A 16000-nucleotide genomic window follows, 5' to 3' on the forward strand; every position below is an offset into this window, starting at 1 on the left:
TCAGTAACGGCATGATGCAAGGCACAAATCAATTCTAAACAGAGACACTTCAGTACATTGTTTGCATGGGAAGAACTATCTAAAACGTGAGACAATATTGCTAATAATCAAAATGAGGTTAAAGCTCACTTTGGAATAAAACAAGCAATGCTGGAATCTGACAAAATGGCAAACAGACCAAATGAGACATAAGGTCAAATATGAGGTAATCAGCGATAACAAGGTGCAGGTGAGGGGAGACACACTCGCGAACAGGTGCACATTAGACAGTGGGGAGGAGAAGCCAATCATTATGTTGTTTCATATGGTTGGATTATGTCAGACGAACATCAAACAGCACTACAAAGATTCTGACAAAAGAAAATATTTACATACATTAAATCTGGGATTTTATAGCAACAAAAGTAGATCATAGAAGAAAGCTTTTTTTTCTCCCTTTTTCTACTGCAGCACTTATCTGCTGCATCTGTTGGCAGACTGCACAAGCTACTCTGAATACAAATCTTTGGTCGACCCCTCTCACACACCTCAGTTTACCGAGTCCCATCACAATCTTGTGCATTGTACTGATAATGCCAATGAAAAATAAAAACATTTTGAGAATATTGCTACTGTAAATCTGTATTGTGCTTCTGTATCTTCGAGGAAAATGAATTCAGCAAGAACATCACAATATATCAGATTAGTAGGCTATCTACTGTAGGCAATTAAGCGTGTGTGTGTGTGTGTGTGTGTGTTATTGCATCAGCATAATACATTCACTCTGGAACATCTAAATTAATTCCCTATGCTTTATCCTCCAAAAGCTAAGCGACCTAGTTTCGATATTATGACTATTTTTCCAGAGTTGCACTTTTAAAGCTTCAAAGCAATTTGACATGAATGCGTGTGTATTAGGCAGTGGAGAGAAAAGAGGTTATCCACATGTATAGCCTAATTGTGTTTGTGTGTGCTTTTGAGATTCCCGAAGAAAATCCAACTGAAAAGTTATTTCCAAAGTTATGACTCAAAGAAAACTTCAATCGCAATCATTTACTCACACCTTATTGGTCATATTTCTGTCATCAATGTTTTTTTTGTTTTTTGTTTTACAGTAAAAACTAATAGTCCCTCATTTGCGTGTTTCTTGCAGATGAGGCTGACCATCATGACTTAAGACTTAAGTCTGTCTTGCTATTGGATCCCACTGTGCCCAGCTTAACCACCTGGGGGACTGGAGATCAAGACAAAGATGTAACGGAAGGGACTGACCCACGCCAAAAGTCCAAAAGATCAGAGTGGAGTAGAGTGTCTGCTGAAGGAGACGGCGAGATCCTCTCAGAAAGTGCAACCATGAGAGGAAATGGCGCTGAAGATAGACTGGCAGACACAAAGGGGGAAGACCTGCCAAGCAGAGACTCGCGGGCGCTTGGAGAGGACAAAGGAGGGCAGGCAGTCCTCACAATGGTGGCGGACACACCAGACTCACCAGCCGTGAGAAAGCCTTTAGGACTGTTGTCTAAGGCTGCTTGGACCAAAATCTCCTCGCCGTCCTCATCTAAAGTCTCCTCCTCTTCTAGCTCTGCAGCAAAAGCGTCCTCTTTAATTTCCCCGTCCACATCTTTATCCTCCACTCCAGCCATTAACCGTGACATTCAGACAGTGAAGCCAGACGCTGTCTCTCTTACTGATGTCAGCAACAGCTCCTCAGACAGTAACAGCAGCAACAGTCTTGGTAAGTCTTAAAATTAGAGTAGCACGTAGGTCCACTGCCGTGGTTGGAAGGGTTACTTTTAAAATGTAATCCATTACAGTTACAAGCTACCTGCTAAAAAATTTAGTTAGTAACGTAATCCAAGTACCATAATATTATAGTAATGTAACTGGATTTCTTTTGGATTACTCCAAAATTGAGTATGCTCATGAAGACAAAATAAAAATAAATATCACCACAATATATGTTCTATACAATGTGCCCCTGCTATTTGCGGGTGATAGGGACCCGGGCAGCCTACAAAAAGCAAAAATCCTTGTGTAATTAAAAAGCATGTACGCGATTGATTGATTGATTGATTGATTGATTGATTGAAGGCCATATGCTGTTTTCGAACTGTCACTGAAAGCAATCAAACCTCACAGTTAGATAGAGATGGTTAGATAGAAAGAACAAGAAAAAAAAAGATAGAGATGGTATAGAGAGATGATAGATAGATAGAATGAAGATGATGATCAACTTCAAAATGAACTTTTATCCCAGTCACAATTTTAGCCGTATATGTTGTGTATGATGTTTAAATAGTGAATTGGTGGTGGCTAGTCTGTTTCCTCCTCGCTCCAAAAGTGTGGTTCTTTGCTGTGTCGTCATGTTTTTGTAGCTTTTGTTGCGTTTTGCCATAGAGACAGAAAATAACGTGAAAATGTTGCGGAGAAATCAACTGTACTGTATTCAAGTTTGGCTTGCTGAGCAAGTGGGACAGCGCCGCCCATACAAGTAGTTCATGTACTGAAAGACAAAGATTTTCGGTTCACTTGAGGTATTCATTTATATGACAAAAGAATTTGAGTTAGAAAAGGGTCTTATTCCGGTTGTTATGCATTTACATAGCCTTTCAAAACCTGAATATTGCCCATTTTCGAGTTTTGAAAGGGTTACTGACTGCATTTAAACAGATACATAATCAGGGGTGCAAGGCGGTCTCCAATTGCTGATGTCACATGTGTGGCCGATTACAATACATCATCCGCAAGAGGAGCTCTTGCAGTTCACCTGTATATAAACCCACTTTACGAGCACCAGTTCCAACTCACAACGCTGCACAATTGCACAAACGTTTCCTTTTGCCCAATTCTACCAGCGCAAAGTCTAGGAAAATGCCAAAAACACTAAAACTCCACCCATGCGCACAGTTAGACTGCGCTTTGCGCTAGAATTGCGCTGGGCATGATAATAGTGCTGCCCATAATGACTGATGTCCCGTGTTTACTTTTCCTCCTATTTGGCATGCATCTCGTGCTTAGAGATAAAATGCTTCTCAGTCCCTTTCATTACAATTCATCTGTGGTTCTCGCTTTGAAATTGGATTTCATTGTGTCAAATATTTGCCCACATTCATGTTGATAAGCACATCATCTTCTCTTTTTGCTCAAATATGCAATTTTAGTTATCTTTTGATTAGAGCATCCTACATATATTTTCAGCTATATTTGATTCAGGTGGGGTTAGATGGCATTGCTTCCTACCATTAAGGTGAATTATGCAAATCTGGTTGCATTTCCTGCATCGTTATCACAATAAAGCCTCAGGACTGATATCTCATGACACTTACATGCTGAAGCAATTCTGTGCACATGCCTTCTTTGGTTCTCTGGTCAGCATTATGCATTTAGAAGTGCTCACTTGATCCTTGTTAACGACGTATCTCAACAACGGAGACCTAATCTTTCTTTGATGTGTTTGACGCAGATCTTGTCCAATCTACAGAACCATCAGTGAGCAGCCTGCCAGCCTGGGATCTCCCCACAGTTCCTGAGTCTCTCTTGTCCACAGTTGGTGACCATGACATCACACTTCTGGCAAACGTCACCAGCCCTTTCTCCACGCATCAGTGGAACACCACTGTGCCCGTGCGCACTCGAACTTCCTCTCAGAACACGACGAGTCTAAAAAATACCACAAGCACCCTGTCAACCACCACCACCTCAAGCACCGTTCTGAGAGGGAACGCACCACCGGTGTCTACTGTGGCTTCCCTCACCACAAGCCTGGATAACGTGACTGACGATGGCGTTCAGGTGGAAACCCTGACAGCAACGAAGTCCTCGGTGACCATTTCTACTGTGAGCACCCTTGCTGTTACAACACCAGCGGTGACCACTGGGGTCACTGTAACAGTTTCCTCAAATATCACGGACACTGTAACTCTTGAGCCATCATCAAGTCTCAAACTAACCACAGAAGCTACCACTCAACCTGCAACGACCACCACAACCACAACACTGACAACCACTACGACACCCGCTCCATCCACCACCATAATTACAACTACCACCCCTGCAACTACAACTCCAGTCACCACCACCACCACCACCCCTTCTACTACTACTACTACTACTACTACTACTACTACCATAGCAACAACTGTACCAACAACAGTGTTTGTTCCAGCCCAAACTGTACCGCTTACACCTGCAACTACAGAACGGCCAAGCAGCACCATTACAGAAGAAAGCCCTTTACCATGCAACATCACTGAGAAGTACTGGGTCAAAACGGGTAAGGAACCTTTTTTACAGCAGAAGCTTAATATGCATTTAGATTTTCAATTTTAGATGTGGATTACTCTACTCATCAAATGGTAAAACCATATTATATGTTGCTACATTTTGGATATTTTTTCAAAAGTCATATTACATTAGTTTTTCTCCATATGTTCGGCACATTTCTTGAAACTGAAATGACATTTTCAAAATACCATGGACAAATCCCAAAACCACCTTATAATTGGTGCCAACCGAGTGGCATTTCTCATTGCTTTCATCAAATTGCCAGTGTCTTAGATCGTGTCTCAATTGCCTCAGTGGATCTGTGCTAATGGTTGTGTACATTTAGCCTACAGTTAGCACAATGTGCCCACATTAAGCACATTTTCTAAATGAATAGATCTTGCTGATGGAACTGGATGAGTTGTTTTTCAGTCTAATGGCTGTCTTCTGCAAAACATGTCAGCAGGATTTCAATGTGTAAGTCATAATGTGCGCTAGATATAATTTTAGTTATTAGTTTACTTTATGTGAATAAAAAGTGAGTGGAGCATGTAAAACCGCAAACTTTGAAAACTGCTCTTGTAAAATCCTTTCCCCCCTCAGTTTTATATATAATTGTATTTTGTTAGCGGCACTTGCTGCTGTTGTGACAAAACATCTAATGATTTTGACTTGCAGTCCTCACACAATGCCAAAGGGACAATGAATTGTGGGGGCACTAACTTCATGTATGACAGAAAATTGATTTTGACACATAGATAAGCTGTTTTGGGAGAGATATGAGCTTTTGCAGATGATCCAAAGACTTGTGCAAAATCATCCAAGTTATTTTGGGCAAAAGCACTACAGTAATTTCTGGACTATAAGGCGCACCTGACTATCAATAGCCGCGCTAGGTAAATTTGCGGAATACTCTAGTTTGTTACACATATAAGCCGCACCTGACTGTACGCCGCAGGTGTTTTAATGTTACCGCACCGGGTTCCCGCTACTTGCTCTTCCATAATGAGGGCGCAAATTGTCTCGCTCTCGTTCTGTCTCTCCTGCTGTGTTTGGGCTCACTTGGTTTGTTTTACTCTGCCTGACACTCTTGTGATTCCTTTATAGTGCGCCCCCTTGTTATCTGATGGATAAGCCATTCCTTTGTATTAGCCGCAGGGTCGAATGCAAGTGAAAAAAGTAGCGGCTTATAGTCCAAAAATGACTGTAAGTGAATGCAGATGAGCCATAGCAATTTAGAAGATCTTTGTTTGGGAAAGGAACTTGGAGTGAAGCATGTGGGACTAGTTTTGGGATAGATATGTGCTTTTGCTAATAAACTGAAAATGTAAGTCTGTTTGGCCAAATGAGCTTGCAGTTTTTAAAATGTCATTTCAGTCTGAAGAAATGTGCCAAACCTATGGAGAAAAACTATAACCCCCTTGGGCAAACAATTAATATCCTCTGTAGAGACAGGTTTTAACCATTTTCACGTAAAAATTATAACGAAGTCATGATGAACAGGTACAATGCCCTTTCAGCCGCTCAAACTCAGTGTACCTATTATGGGCCCAAGATGTAATTACTTGCACTCAGATTAATTAAAACATGCACCAAAGCAAGGACACATTTTCCCAGAACATAACAAAAAGACTGATTACAAAGAAGCTGGAGACTACTACAATTTCTGGTGTACCGGTACATGAAATCCTTTGGTGATTTATACTCAACAACACACTTTCATGTTAAAAAACAAATACAAAATACAGTCTAGTTATGGATTATGTGTTAAAACAAGATATGCCATGTTTCTTCTTTCACAGTTATGTCCATGGAGATTCGGAAGAACCAACTGGATCTTGTTCTAAAACAGAATCTAGCTAAAGGACTAAGTCACGCCGTGCAGAAAGCCCTAAATGACTCCACTGCTTATGCACAGGTCAGTCTATCCTAGATTCACCTCTTCTAGCAAGTCAATAACTAATAAACACAAGTGAAGGCTTGCATTTGAAGATTAATAGCCAGAAGCACATCTTTGTCTAGTAGGTCGATAGCTTAAAAAAAAAAAAGAGTAAGTGTTACAGAGAATGGCTGGATGGCTGGACCCACATAGCATTCTTATTTTGTGCTAATCAAATCTGTGATTTCAAAGCGGAGTCCAGCTTGACATGTCAGTAATGTTACGATAGCTGCAACAGCATAGAAATAGTCAATTGACTGCTTTTCATTTAGCGCTTTAATGACACCATACGGTGCAAAAAAAGCGCTTTACAATGCCTCACATTCACACACACGCACGCACGCACGCACGCACGCACGCACGCACGCACGCACGCACGCACGCACACACACACACACACACACATAACACCAGTGGTCGGCTGCTGCCATGTCCACTGGGAGCAAATCGGGGTTCAGTGTCTTGTTCAAGGGCACATCGACATGGTCACCAGGGGTGAGGATCAAACCCACAACCTCACGGATGGGAGACGGCCACCCTACCACTGAGCCATGCCGCCCGAGAAACAGAAAATAATATCAAAATACAGTTTTACTGTAAGCAATTTGACAAGTTCACTAGTTTTATTTCAATTAAAAACCGTAGTTATTTTGATGTGAAAGCCTGAAGAAAAATATGTTGACCAAAAACATTTTGTGGAATAATGTCAAGTACTGCTTCCGATACATTGATCAATATAGATAAATAAACATATAGAATGTTTTATAATTATAGCATCCTGGCCGAAACTCTGTTCAGTGTGCAGTCAAGGAGATATTTTCATGCACGTGTTTATATTTCAACAGTTGAGGTTTACAAACAAAGGATATATGTTCTAGTCAATTAAAGTTTTAATATACAATATGTAGAAGGAAAAATAATGTTCTATTAGCAACATACTTAAAAATGATTAATACATTGGAAATTGGCATTTTGCTGGCAAAATAATAGGCCCAGTGTTAACTACCCAAAGCTGGTTTCCAATTTCTGAACATGTTTTATGTTCTCCTGCTTGCCATTGCGCAAGACTTGCAAACAAATCAGTGATGTCATAAAATCTTCCACTAAGGAGGGTGTCATGTTAAGTACAGTAGCTGAATGATGCTTCTAACTTCACCTTCTTTGTCAATTGTTGCATTTTATAAAATCTATTGGATGCTTTTTGGATTGTTTTTATGTCCTTTCTACAAAGCAGTTTCCATAGTTTTAAGTTAAACAAAACTCGCAAATTGGAATGGTAACAACGCATTCAAACCTGGAAACATGACATTCTGGTGAAAGTTTTTCATCGATGGTGAACTGAAAACTATTAGCAATATTTTGCACAGGCTGAGAGACCTTCAAACTGCCCCCAGGATATTTAACTTTTTAAGAATGCCTCAAGTCATCTATTGTGCTGCCAAGAGTACTGACAAGACAATATACAGGCCTACCACAATATATCAATGTGTCAAAAATACCGATAAGCTAAACCAGCAGACCAAACAACTCCAATATTTTGAGAAAATAAAAGCAATGATTGATTAACTATTGGCTGATAACTCTGGATTATGCAAACATTACTTTTCTTTAAAAAAAAATATGTGTAGACAATTAGAATGGAATTATCAAATATGTATTTTATAGTGAACACAGAGTATGGATTCAATTCATTCAACATCATATTTTTGCATATTGTCTTAATTTTTCCGCCACCAAATTGTTACAAAAAAGGAACGCCGTTAGCTCAGAGCACCTCTTTGCTCCTTTTCCGTTTGTGTACACTGTACATTATATGCAACGCCTGTGCTAAATTTGTGATCATTATGCAAATTTGACAAACTTGTGCATTCTTTTGCAGGTGGAACGAGATGAGGGCAGCCCACGCAATGTGACACTAGTTTACTATGTGGCTGGTGTCAAAACCGTCTATATTTCCTCCATTGTGGTTGAGGCCCTTAGTGTTTATGGCTTTGACAAGCTGCTGTCTGACATCAGGCAGCACACACCATTGGTTAAGGCTGTTCTGATTCCCGTGGCAACGTGGTTACCTACCCCAAGCATCCACCTGCAGCTGAAAACAGGTGATTATACTCATGTTATTTAAAATTTAAAATGTGTGCATTTTAGCTTTCACAGAATGCACTTGATTTAATAGATTGGATGAATTTGTCTTTTTAAAAATGCCTTTCTTCAGGCTAGTGATCCTACTGTTGTGGCGGATAGGCAGCACAAGTTGTTTTTCCATACCAGTAAATACAGTACTTAACTAAAAAAAAAAAAAATCTGAAGAGGACAGCACGGTGGTTTGGGCAATCCTGTATGGAGCTTGTAGCATTATATGTGGAAAATGTGGTCATTTTTACAATTATAAAAATACACAATATTATTACTACAAGTGAAATGGAAACGAGAGAAAATAGCAGCGGGAAGGGAGAGAACATCCACAAAGGGATACAGAAAGTGGGCAACAAAAGAGCAAAGACAGAAATAGGATTTTGTCATTACGTCTGCTCTCCTTTAGTCTTTGATACCCTAAATCCAATACAAACCCCTGTGATTCAGAGCAAAGCAAAATCGGTTCATTTAACTAAGCAGCTTCTTAAGGAAACATGTTTTTCCATGCCAAATGGCGGCTTGTACGTGGAGTCTATTGAGACGGGGATCAAAAAGAGAATCTGGGTGATTAACAAATGGATATCAAGCAAACAGATAGTTGGAGAGAGATTTAAGCTACACACGGCCGTGTTCTTTATCAAACATTTTGAGCAGTGGCGGCTGTGGAATTTTTGCCAGGCATGGGCGCAAAAATAAAGAAAAAAAAATCTGGGGCGTGCCATGGGAAGGGCCGTGGGTTTGTCAAGCCCTTCATCTGAAAGTTAATGTGCATGTATGCCAATAGTTGGGTGGCCAGCTTCAGATCTTTGAATCAACTATTCAAAAGCTCTCGGTAGTGTATCAAACTGTCTTGAGCCTTTTTCTCATGCCGACACGCATGGCAAAAAACAAAGGGCATTTGCCCCAGAGAGAACATCTCCTCAGCTAGTTAGCTTAGCTTTACGATGCTGCTAACCCCCGCTAGCAACGAGGATTTATTTTGTACCACAAATAGACGCTATAAAATTTTCTTTCTTTCTTTCTTTCTTTCTTTCTTTCTTTCTTTCTTTCTTTCTTTCTTTTTTTCTTTCTTTCTTTCTTTCTTTCGGTCCTCGAGAGCCACTATACAGCCTGTTTTCCATGTCTCCCTCCTTCAGCACAGCTGAATCTAATGATCAGCTCATTAGCAAGCTTTACAGATGATGACGATCCTGATCATGAATCAGGTGTGTTAGTGGAGAGAAATATGGAAGTTTGTTTGGAGTTTAATTCACTTAAACTGATGCCACAGTTTTAAAACCTTAACTTGGATGTCAGATTTCTTCTCTTGTTTTAGTTTCAGGGTTCATAGTTTCTACATGCCTTATACGCACGCACGCACGCACACGCACACTATATACAGTACTACTCAGAACAACAGACACAACATCTAATTTGATAGCATAAAGTACACAAATGCTAATATCTTACATTCAGCATAATGAAACACTTTCTTGTCTCCTTTCTCTAGTGTTGAGATTTGTTGGCCCCACAGACAACATCTACTCTTGCAGTTTTGTCCAGATGTTAGAGCAGAGACTGGAGAGCGCCTTTGACGAGGCGCAGGACAAAGTGCTCGAGACCTACAGCAAGCTCACTGTGGAGGTAGTGCATGGCCTATTATTACACAGACAAGAATCTAGCATGCAAATTAGATGTGTAATGTTGCGAATAATCATTTTTGGACGTTTTCCAACAGTGCAGTTTTGCATTTGTTATGCAAATATCCGTTTTAATTAACAGCAGACTCCAATTGAAAACAAAGAGAATAGCACCGTTTTGTGCAATTGATCTAATCTGACTGTAGAGTCAAACGCGGGTCTATTTCAGATCATCCGTTTAGTTAAACCAGTCCAAGTTCGTTGCCCTTTCGTGTTCACCGTTTCTTTCTCTTCCCCCTCCATCTGTTTTTCTATGGTTGACATGGATATGCAGTGCGGTACACTCACAGGCAAGCAGTGGCAGATATAGGAAGCATTTATTATTCATCTTCTGAAATATTTACAGATTGTCTGGAGCTCTGTTATGCAATCTTAATGGACAACATATACATTCTTAGAATTCAATGTTTCAGTTTCACTCTTAAATTATAAAGTGGCTCATCGCGACCTGTTCATGCGTGCGACTAAATAGAGACAAGATTTCAATAATGCACATTCGTGGGAGGTCATAACTTAGGCATTTAAAATGGCTCCATTTCATTTGTCTGGTAATCTTCAGATCCAAAGCGTGGCTCAGGAACCGGACTCTCCATCGGTCTCACTGGTGTATGTGGTTAAGAATCAGGACACGGAACTCAACGGAACCATCTCGAGCGGTCTCCTCAACCAGCTCACTGCTGAGTTGGTGGGCTACTTTCTGTTCTACCCGCCGCTGGTCATCGCTGAGCGTACGTAAACACAATATGTTCCGCTTTGTCACTTGTCAGCTTGTTGCTTTTTCTAATATACATTGTTTTGAATATTCCTCTGTAAAAAGTGAAGTACTGTACAATATGATTTGATCACAAGGATTCAAGTCATCCAGCAGTTTCTACATCCATGACCTCCACATTGCTAGCATATTGATTTGTCAAACAATATTCTCTGTTTATTCTGATTGAATTGAAATTCAATCAACTATATACGCAGCATAATATGTTCCTTTCTGAATGTTTACAGTCACACAAGGAAACGGTGTGTTTTACACTGCAGCGTTACTACCATAATCCCAATAGCAATTCAGTAAGACTATTACTGTGAAACCACTACAAAACAGAATGCTAGATTTGACACAAAAACAAGCAAACCATTGTAACCATGTATGTATCAAATTTGTGGCATGGTGAAGTGAAAATACAACAAATGATGACAACTTTAAATCTTTATTTGAGAGAACTTTAAAAAAAAGTTTGCTCCAACATCCAAAAATTTACATAAAGTAAAAACTTTCAGATTCAACTGATAGAATTACTTGTATTAAGTAAAGACAAATTAATTTAAATTTCAGACCACATGAAATAATTACCTCGCTTCATCTTGTGAAATTAGTTCATTAGTTGTGAAAAAAATTTCAGGTTGAATGATTTACATTAGTCAAAGCTAATATATTAGTTGCAACAGATTACTTTATTTAAAAAAAAACAATAAACAAAAACAACCTCATCTAATGTTTCTTTTCCCCCCAGTGTAATATTACAATATACATGACTACTCTGAGTTTTCCAATGTAAACTGTCCTGTCAGGCAATATAATTGGTTGTTTGGTGGTTACGCACCATCATTGTGAAATCTGTTTCACATACGGTACATCTCATGATCACAAATTTACATACAAAAGATACAATATTAAAAAAATAGATATTGGAGCTTGACCTTAAATTAAAGCGCCATCCTTCACACACACACATTCTTGGCGGTTCATTTTCAGTCTTCATCCTGTCGGAGCTTCGGTGCACTTGGTCCCATTGGTTCCCATGTAACTCACACCTCGTATCAACTGCAGGTGCAGTCATGTCTTGAGATATGATCAGGTGTTCCGTCATTATGCTTGTAACGTAAAACACTCGTATCTCAAATCGTCTTTCCTTAATGAAATGACTTGAAATCAACGAAGCATTTCCATTCACCCAGAAAAACACATTTTTAATAAGAAAATTTGTGTTGTATACTGTTTTACAGTAACAGTTGTTGCTACATGTTTAGTTTGACAAGAAAGTTTAACTGGAAGTGGTTATAAAGAGTGTGAAGCCTCTTTTTTTTTTTGAAGAAGAAGAACTGTTAGCTATCTGCCAAAGTGCTGCTTGTTGTGAAATGAGTCGAGTTCACTTCCATGTGCCATTCAGAGCTGGAATCAAAGTTAATTATTTTTTTGCTCCACAAGTCAAAGAAAACAATCAGTCAAATGATGGCCTGTATTTTGAAAAACCTGCACGTGTGGTCACTCGTAACTCAAAGCAGCAACGTAAAGTTTTGAACAAATCCATTCTAAATTCTTACCAAAACGGCAACAGTAATTCTTTGATGCAAATTCTAGTGTTCGAAATATTGATAAACTTGTGTAACTTGAGCTACTTAAAATGATCAAATCTAAAATGCCCTTCAAAATGCAGTTATATTTTTTCCTTCACTGCATTTTGATGGTGAGAAAATGTCACAGGCCAACGACGCCATTTTGTGAAATATAATGAAAGGTCACGCATTGTAGTGCAAAAGAATCAACTCATCATTTCTGACTGTCTTGAATGGCCTGCAGCCACATGAATTGAAACCACTTCTTGAGGACATGCCATTGCTCATTAATTAGATAACTCTAGGCACTGACACTAAATAATTCACGGTTTCTTATAAAAATACGTTTTTAATTGAAGTGCTCAGTACGCATTCAGTTGATGAAACTATTAGCATCTATTCTGCTCTGCTTGATGCATGCGTTGGTGATTAAATTCTCGCCATTTACAGAATGTTTTGGGAGAAAATAAGTGCCCTTTAACTATGCCGGCAACATCTGTTGACAGGCGGAATAATCAAATGCTCTTCCGGCAGTTGGCAGGAGGTACAATAAATCTAAATTTTCTTGTGTTGCCATACGTACAAAAGAATAAGTCATGGCATCTTGTGAGTATATTAGCTTTGTGTTCAAGTAAAGAGGCCCATAATTCAAATTTGTGAGTAAATAAGAAATGAGCTCATCAATTATTTCTGCTTTTTATGATACTTCTGTTTGGTTGTACGCCGTGTGATTTTGAATATAAAAGTTGGGAAACACTTTCATATCCATTTCAGGGTCATGAGTGAGCTGGTGCTTCTCCGAGCTAACTTTGTGCAAGAGGTGGGCTACATCCTGGTTTGGTGGCTCGTCAATTGCACACCTTAGCAAACAACATCATTCACATTCACACCTTTAAAAAAAATAAAATAAAAATTATGCCATTATATTTGAATAATATTATTAGCATTGTGTGTGTGTGTGTGTGTGTGTGTGTGTGTGTGTGTGTGTGGTCTTGTTTGTGTTACATAGTGGGGCCAACATTTCGGGATTTGACAGAGTTGTGGGGCCCACCCGTCCATGTGGAGCCATTTTGATGGGCCCCACATGTTTAGACCTCTTTTTGAGGGTCAAGACTTGGTTTAAGAGTTTAGGTTTGAATTGGGTTATGGTTGTGGTTAAGGTAAGGAATAGGGGTGGGCAATCATTTTTGATGGTTGGGGTTAGGGGAAGGGGCTAGGAAATGCATTATGTCAATGAGATGGCCCCACAAAGATAGTAAAACAAACCTGTGTGTGTATGTGTGTGAGAAAGAGGGTCTCACAGAGTTTAGGCTCACTACATGTTTCATGTTTGCACCCCAGTCATCGGAGAACAAAAATTAGGAGCCATGCTTGAATTCTGAGAGGGAATATGCTCTAGACCTAGTTTGAATCTTGAAAGAGTCACCAAATGGCGGAATGACAGAATGCCAGTTAATTCATATTTAAGTGTGGGCAGTGCATCGTTTTTGAGTTGAAATATGGGACATAATGGTCAGTTAAATGAGTCAACGTAGTTGTTGCCAGAGAGATGGGGCAACTTCGAGTCGTTTTGTAAAATAGTACCCATGCAAGTCTGCTGTCATTACGCAAATTTGGTAGTTATTACGTAACCGTTGTTGTTTTACTCATTCTGTTTCACATTGTGCTGCTGGGCTCAGACAGCCTTTTGCTGCATATGTAGGGTGCCTTCTACAACACTGCCCGCTGAGAGGCACTGACTCCACTGCAGGGCAGTGACTGATTCATGACCTAGTTTATGTTTGACCCGCCACTTATATAATGAACTCATTTAATAATACCTGTTAACAGTGCACACAAACAATAATTTGGGAAATATATGTAGGTTAGTGATAAACATGAAGAGTGAATCGTACTTCTTGTGTTTGAGCGGGTCAGTCACTTCACCTGATTACTAAATTGCTGTGTGGGTTCTTCTGTAAATTTTGCTCCTCCTCTTTTATTATAACTCTTCATCTGTTTACTTTGACATAATGTACTGAGCAGCCAGGACTGAGACATAAGGACTGCTTCGCTATGTTGCAATTAGTAACATTACAGTATATGCATGTAAATTGCAAAATATGTTGATTCTGCAAATATAGAAAGTAGTGCTGTTAAAGTGTTAACTGATTAATTAATCACAAAAAATTATCGCATTAATCATGAATTAACGCAGAGTATTCAAATTTAATTTTGACCATAGATGATCCTTTAGCGTGACAGCGGATGGCTACGTTTAAGGTAGCACAGGTTGTGTTTGAGCGATAGACATCATTACATGCATTAAAGTAAAGATTTTAGTAAAGGTTTGCGTATCACATTTGGAATATTTGTTCATGTCAACTTCCTCATAATATTAAATGTCAAAATAATTAACGCATAAACGTTGCTCTTCAAATTTGGTGGGGAAAAAATGTTGATTAAAAAAGCATTTTTTATTAAGCGATGAATCGTGATTAACCAAAATTCTAAGATGTGATTAAAATTTTTTATCGTTTGACAGCTCAAATAGAAAGATAAAGATCACTTTTGATAGACATTGATAGAATCTTTTGGTTCACAAGTTTAATCCGTTCCGTGACTCCATTTGCAAACTGAGTCAACTTTAATGATCATTAAACAAATGTAATAACAGACAAAGACAACCCAAGTAGGCATAAGCTACCTGGCCCTGTGTGGAAAAAAAAATACTTGCCTAATAACTGCTTAGGACACCCTCGGCAGCAATAACTGACATCATGCGTTTTCTATAATGAGTCTTTCAAAGGGCTGGATATCGATTCTGATTTCTACAATAGATTCAATTTCAATTCACAAGAGGTCAGTTTGATTCAATTTTTTTCAATTTGATTTGATTCACTTCACTTCAATCCGATATTGATTAATTATGGAACATCAAGTCTTTCAAAATATCAAGGGCTTGATTAAAAAAAAAAACTCCACAAACATTAAATTCCAAATTAAATTTTGCTAAGGAAGTAACAGGTTAAATGATTTAGTGTTATAATCACTTAAGTGTTACACAAACATTGGCATCAGCAGAGATGAGATGAAAATATGTTCATACTTTTAAATCAATAATTGCAAATATGAATTAAAAAGATTCAGAATTGTCTTAAAGTACTAATAAGTAAGGTCTTCCGCCCAATTCACACTGACTGCAGAACCGACGCGGTGCGTTTTACATACGGCATCCAGACGGACTGCAATTCAGACCGCGTGCGCTGCGTGAACTGCCCGTGTCCGGAAATCTGCACCCGCCAGACCATGTACATAGAGTCCTATTGGTAAACAATAGCCACACTTGCCTGTTGTCACATCGATATGCTTTTGGAAATTATTTCTGGGACTTCTACCATGGCTAAGTACGTTTTGTGTTTAATAGTATTATTTTGTCATTTATTCTGAGCTTGTTATTTGTCTTAAATGTCCAACTCATGTCATGCTATGTAGTTAGCTAGCTTCGCTCCCCCCCAAAATTAGTTCGCAAACGTTTTTATTTTGAAATTTACCGGATCTACCTCGATGCCAATGCTGGACTCTCTTGTCGGATTCGTGTAATTTCTCCAGCTTCATGAAAATCCGCATGCGGCGTCCGGACAAAATAGAATGCTTGCATAAACCTTCCGCAGTGCTGCATCTCTTCCGCACCGCA

The 16000-nt window shown here is 39.1% G+C and overlaps 1 protein-coding gene across 8 annotated transcripts in view; it reads left to right on the forward strand.

Moving 5' to 3' along the window:
• The window catches only part of kiaa1549la (KIAA1549-like a), an 88663-nt gene that overhangs the window by 27633 nt on the left and 45030 nt on the right, over positions 1 to 16000 (forward strand). For 6 of the 8 annotated variants that reach the window (XM_077568286.1, XM_077568288.1, XM_077568287.1 and 3 more), the window contains exons 2-7: positions 1133 to 1714; positions 3443 to 4252; positions 6045 to 6160; positions 8061 to 8283; positions 9807 to 9940; positions 10556 to 10724. In XM_077568286.1, the coding sequence (XP_077424412.1) occupies positions 1133 to 1714; positions 3443 to 4252; positions 6045 to 6160; positions 8061 to 8283; positions 9807 to 9940; positions 10556 to 10724 (2034 nt within the window). The remainder of the gene's footprint in view (positions 1 to 1132; positions 1715 to 3442; positions 4253 to 6044; positions 6161 to 8060; positions 8284 to 9806; positions 9941 to 10555; positions 10725 to 16000) is intronic. The other 2 variants (XM_077568289.1, XM_077568290.1) reach the window with 1 other exon arrangement.

The sequence above is a fragment of the Vanacampus margaritifer genome, chromosome 6 (assembly GCF_051991255.1).
Source record: "Vanacampus margaritifer isolate UIUO_Vmar chromosome 6, RoL_Vmar_1.0, whole genome shotgun sequence".
Lineage (NCBI taxonomy): Eukaryota > Metazoa > Chordata > Actinopteri > Syngnathiformes > Syngnathidae > Vanacampus > Vanacampus margaritifer.